At 38.7% G+C, this 5,561-nt stretch overlaps 1 protein-coding gene across 1 annotated transcript; it reads right to left on the reverse strand.

Moving 5' to 3' along the window:
• Positions 1–559: 559 nt before the first annotated feature.
• Positions 560–2,922, reverse strand: LOC137876018 (uncharacterized). Its single transcript, XM_068715553.1, has 6 exons — positions 2,865–2,922; positions 2,402–2,725; positions 1,919–2,275; positions 1,323–1,457; positions 1,141–1,184; positions 560–1,056 (listed from the first exon to the last, which is right to left on the reverse strand). The coding sequence occupies exons 1-6, from the start codon at positions 2,905–2,907 to the stop codon at positions 922–924; spliced, it is 1,038 nt and encodes a 345-aa protein (XP_068571654.1). The 5' UTR covers positions 2,908–2,922; the 3' UTR covers positions 560–921.
• Between the last annotated feature and the right edge of the window lie 2,639 nt (positions 2,923–5,561).

Below are 5,561 nucleotides of genomic sequence, written 5' to 3' on the forward strand. Positions count from 1 at the left end.
CTGGCATAGACAGAATCACAAAGTTATAGCTATTTTATAATTTAATTATTTTTCATAAATTCACTACATGTATTCTAAATATGTTTTCCATTAGCTTATTATCTCATTGCATAGCTACTGTCTTCCTCAGTTGCGCTGCCTCCAGCACAGCTTGTTTTAAGCAGAGCTTTTATCCAATCAGATTTCGCTCCTATGCTAACGTTACATCAGATCTGGAGAGTATTTCCTCAGTGAAAGAAGAACAAAGAACAGCACTGAAGGCTTTATTCTTCTGTTGACCAGTAAAGGACCATGGAAACCGGAAGAAACTGTCAGAGAAGGTGTGTTGTGTCACCTGTGTGCATGTGATTAAAATCATAATATTGCTGCACATCGTGACCTTAGCGTACACACATGCAGTCAATCAGACCGATCTCTTTTCTTCAGATCTGATTCAAACTGGTACAAGCAGTATCTTGGATATGTGGTCCAACCAGTCGTTGCAATAGTTTTTGGGAGAATGACAGTTAGTGAGCAATTTAACAACTCATGGTTCACAGCAACAAAAGGGAACACTCAGTGTTTGTGCCACGTTTTTATGTCATAGAAATTATTTACATGATAACTCCTTTTCATTTCTTTTTAACTGAATCATGCAGATCGTAATCAGTAGAAATCTTTCTCTGTGAAACAAAGTCTATGCTCATGTTTTATCACGGTAAAGATGACAGAGTAGAGGACTAGAAGTAATTCATTTGACAAAGACTAAGTGTGTGTGACAGTAAAGTATCAGTGGGACGGTCTAAAACACAACATTTAATCCAGATATACATGAAATGCTAAATATTACATAATAGCCACATACAACAGCCTTTAACTTTAAAAAGAACAATCAGCAATCACACACGGTACCAACTGATCTCAATCAGTCCACTTAACATGCTAATCCAACCCAAAAGCCTTAACAGCAGCATAGATCCTCTCTCTCTCCGTTGTTTCTGCGTCCCTCGTTCCACCTCTGCCAGATTTAATCGCGGTAAAGACGACAGCAGAATAAATCCATGTGTCTTCATTTCTCTGTGGAAATGTATTGAACATTATGTAAGATGACAAATACCAAAAAAGATGCATCTTAAGTGTTTATGGATAAGTTGATCTTACCTTTAAATTCCTTTTTGCAACATTTTCAAGCAGGGAAACAGCAGCTAAAATATGAAATAAACAAAGAGAATATAAAGAGATACAAATAGATACGGATGCAGTAGTTTGTTACAACACTAATGATGAAATATAAATACATATATTCATGTGTGTGTGGGATGCAGAGATTTAACTTGTGTTACCTTCATTGTTGCAATAATCACACTTGTTTTTCTTGATGGCGTAAATGAGGACGGCTGCAACATTCACACTAATAGTAAAGACAGCACACAGCAGGACCAGAAATGTACCGTCACCAAAGGACCACGAGCCGGTTTCTGAAACATGAACACAAACAATGACTTTTAGTAAAACTAAATGAAAATGTAATTCCTCCAAAGAGGATTTTACTTGTCACAAGTATTTCCCTACAATCAATCTGTATGGATTTCTATTTGACTTCTGATCAAGATTCATTAACACTTAAATATGCACATTTCATATTAAACTAATTTACCACACTGACTTGCCAGTGGGTTGATAATTAATAACTTATGTGCAGAAAAACCTTGTTAAACCTCACAGAACTGTATTTCCTTCATCCTGTCATTAAGATACCAAATATGACGGTGTGTAAAATGATGCCGAAGATATCTAGAATATTTCCATTCGATGGAATGTTGCTGTCATAAAATCTAATATACTAATATATAGTATATCATGCTGTCAAAGAGTATGATATTTTTCAAAATTAAAAGCAATTATGGTGGCACTAAAAGGGAGAAAACTGGATATTTACCTTCTATGTCCAGTTTTGTTCCGTTTCCAAATAATATCTCTCCACATGTGGCCACAGCGCAGTAATAAGTCCCGGCATCAGAGAAGCCGACGTTCTTAGAGAAGCTGTAGACACATTTCTGTGGAGAGTGAGCCTCAGGACTCTTCTCACATCCAGCACTGTTGTTTCTTTGTGCATAAATGACACTGGGATAAGATCCATCTGATCCGGCTCTGAACCAGTACACACTCTGTTCTTCTGGACACGTCTTCTTCTCAGAGTCTGAGAGGACTGAACACTGCAGATTCACTGAGTCTCCTGGATGGACTGGATCAGATGAACGCTCTTGTATGACGGCAGTGATATCAGGTTCTGGTCCTGAGAAATACAAACATGATAATAACCATGCTTTAGTGAGCATTGAAGGACATAAGAACTGTTTTTATCTTTATACATACATGTAGGATAATTAAATGATGTAAACTGATTTTTATAAATGTTTACCTCCAATTCTCAGAAATGTTCCTTTCAAAAGTATCACATCGAGTGTGTTCACTCTAAAACAGTAGTAAACTCCAGTATCGCTTAGCTTTGCTTGATGGATATGCAGGAGAAATGCTCCAGGTCCTTGTTTTATTGTAATGCGAGGAGTCGTATTAACACTATCTTTATCAAAAGTGTATGTTCCTCTAAAGAATTCAGGTAAGTTTCCAGAAACAAGCCTGATCCAAAACAAGGTTGATATGCCCTGAGTTGTATTGCGAGGACAAGTCAAAGTCACATTTTGTCCAACACTCTTTGTCTCAAAGATCAGATCATCTGTGCATCCTGAAAATGTGAAGAGAAACACGGTTCAGTGGTTGTTGACAGAGAAAGAATCAGGTATGTCCTGCTGAATTACTGTAAGAACATGACAATGATATAAATACATATCTGAAGTAAATCTGACATTGCTACATGTACTTACGCCCCACTCTGAGAATCAGCAATAAATAAAAGATGATCATCATTTTCTTGTTAATCCTCTTGAGACTGCAGTTAAATCAGATCAAATTAGAAGATGAAGTGTCTTAATGTAATCATGTCAAGCGGGAGGGATCAGTTTCAGAGCAATCTGATTGGCCTAAAAATATGAAACAACACCAACAGCGCACTTTTGTTTCATGGTGGGTTTCTACAACTGACACAGAGAGTAAATATGACATGATTTGATTTGATACTAATGTGAACCACATTTATCCAGAAACAATCTGGTTAAAAAGTATTTTTCATTCACTCTTGTACCATATTTATGAGCGGTGTAGCCTGGTTTCTAGAAACCCTAAACTAGATTGCTGCTGCATTGTTTTGTGATTCATGGGGTGAGATATGATCTCTGTCCAGAATAAACTAAACCATGTCCTCCTCTCATGATTAAGGTGTGGTTAAAGTTAGGCAACAATAAAGACTCTACGGTTAAGATCATTGGAATGACAACTTAACAAGATTTAAGGGGGAATCCAGCAATTAAGTATTCCACTCCCAAAAAGTTAGACAACTTACAAGAGACGGATAAAATTCTAAACAAAGACCAACAAAGTATTCAAAAACACTGGATCCTACATTTCCTTTAGTGTGACTCAAAAGCGTCTTTCATTAGAGCTTCACTGACTATAGAAGTCTCTTAAACTTAAACGCTCCAGTTTGCAGTGCAGAATTTTAGTTCTCCAAACCCACTGATGGATGTAAATGACAAATTGCAAACAAGTCCAATATGAATGTATCTCCAAAAGAGAACCGGACTGAATTACTGACACTCATGTTTGTGTGTTAGCTTACACATTTAAGGATTGTAGCATTTATGCATCAAAACTGAGATCCAGCAGCTTTGTGGTTAACTCATGACTAACATATCCTGCTGCAGGATGTGTGTGTAAAACATGCAAAACAATTTAATTCAAACTGCTAACAGTTTGTCAAGATTCTGTCTAAAGAAGAGTAACAATCTCTCAACTCTTTACAATCCAGCATCCCGGTCATTTTAAGCCTTTGTTTGTGTAATCTTCACACAGTTGAGTGCTTGTGTTTGTGCACATATTCAGCATATTACATGTCCTCTCTTTTCTGCAGTAAGTGGCTCCTCTGTGTTAGACTGTTCCAACTCCTCCCCTCTGGTAGGCGCTACAGAGCACTGTACGCCAAAACCACCAGACACAGGAACAGCTTCTTTCCACTGGCCGTCACTCTGATGAACAATTAATCAGACATACTGCACTATGATCTCCAGTTTGATTTGTGTGCAGAAAAGATGCATTCATCCATTTGTCATCACGATACTCAGAGATAGAGACGTGTTAAATGTTATGCACGCTAGCCAATTCAGATGCTCCACATCATCAGTGATGACCCGCCCACTCCTGCCTGTCAGTCACATCAGCAGGAAGAGCACAGCGTACAGAGGAGGGCGGTTCAACCATCCGTCCTCTATTCTCACCTCACTTCTTTTCAGGGGGCTGGTGAGAGGCAGCAGCAGAGCGCCACTCTCACAGGATCACATTCACCTGGAGGAGATTTAAAGTTTCTGACCCGTATATTGTTATCAGTCCAGTGTGAACCTGGGACAAGACCCCAAATAAAACCGTATAATCAATAACAAGGTGATTATGAATGAACAATCCTGGGTCACTTCATTCACAATGGTTGACGTCTTCACACTAACATTAAAATGCAGCCCAGTACAACACCACAAACTCCAGCGTTATAATAATGATCAAAACAGCGTTAAGGTTTCCTCCCAATTTGACAGTTGTATGAAGAAATAAATTATAAAGACGACCGTCTATCTACAGTTTAGGACCGAAACTTCAGTCACATTTGTTAAACCAGCTCGCTGTGGTTTGTGGCCTTCATCAGGTTCTACATATTGTTGACAATGAGCCAAAACACGCTTTGTACTTTCAAAAACACACACACAAACAAACAAACACACACACACACACACACACACACACACACACACACACACACACACACACACACACACACACACACACACACACACACACACACACACACACACACACACACACACACACACACACACACACACACTCACCACTGACAAACAAATGATGCGTGGAAACTTAAGCATTGTTGGGTCGGGCCTCAAACTGAGGTGTCGATACAAACCTTCTTCTCTCACTCTGTTTCAGCCTCATGAAGCTCATTTTGAACGATGTTTTACCTTTTAATAACACACTTGTTTCTATGATTGTTATTAATATCACATCAACTAACAGGAGTAGGTTAAGGGTTCTGGAGGGTCGGACAAACGCACCCAGTCACGCTATGTCCCGACCATTTTCCATCACACTCCTCTGCAGTTTTGTGCTGTTCATTTGTAATTGCTGTCAGAGGGGGAGGTGCTAATCCTTCACTGGACTCACTCTGGTCTATTTGTTGATGCAGAATTTTGAATCTTGATCTTAAGTTAAGTTTGTCTGATTATCTCCAAATAGGTGAGGAAGCCTTGTTTAAGTCTGTGGTGCGGTGATACTCAGGTGATGAATAAATCTGCAGATTAAAACAAAACACGCAAATATGCATCTGTGATATTTTAAGATTGCTCATGCATATGGTCGTAGATGGTTGCATCTTAAGAACATGAAGGATAGACAGTATCTAT

The sequence above is a fragment of the Cebidichthys violaceus genome, unplaced genomic scaffold (assembly GCF_023349555.1).
Source record: "Cebidichthys violaceus isolate CVI_PGR_0920_01 unplaced genomic scaffold, fCebVio1.0.p SCAF_2, whole genome shotgun sequence".
Taxonomy (NCBI): Eukaryota; Metazoa; Chordata; class Actinopteri; order Perciformes; family Stichaeidae; genus Cebidichthys; species Cebidichthys violaceus.

Bases quoted from the DNA above. Each gene is read 5' to 3' on its own strand.
- LOC137876018 (XM_068715553.1), bottom strand. From the start codon at position 2,907: ATGATGATCATCTTTTATTTATTGCTGATTCTCAGAGTGGGGC. The intron at 2,726-2,864 runs GTAAGTACATGT...TCACATTTTCAG, and splicing joins GCTGATTCTCAGAGTGGGGC to GATGCACAGATGATCTGATC. The intron at 1,185-1,322 runs GTAACACAAGTT...TTCATATTTTAG, and splicing joins TGATTATTGCAACAATGAAG to CTGCTGTTTCCCTGCTTGAA.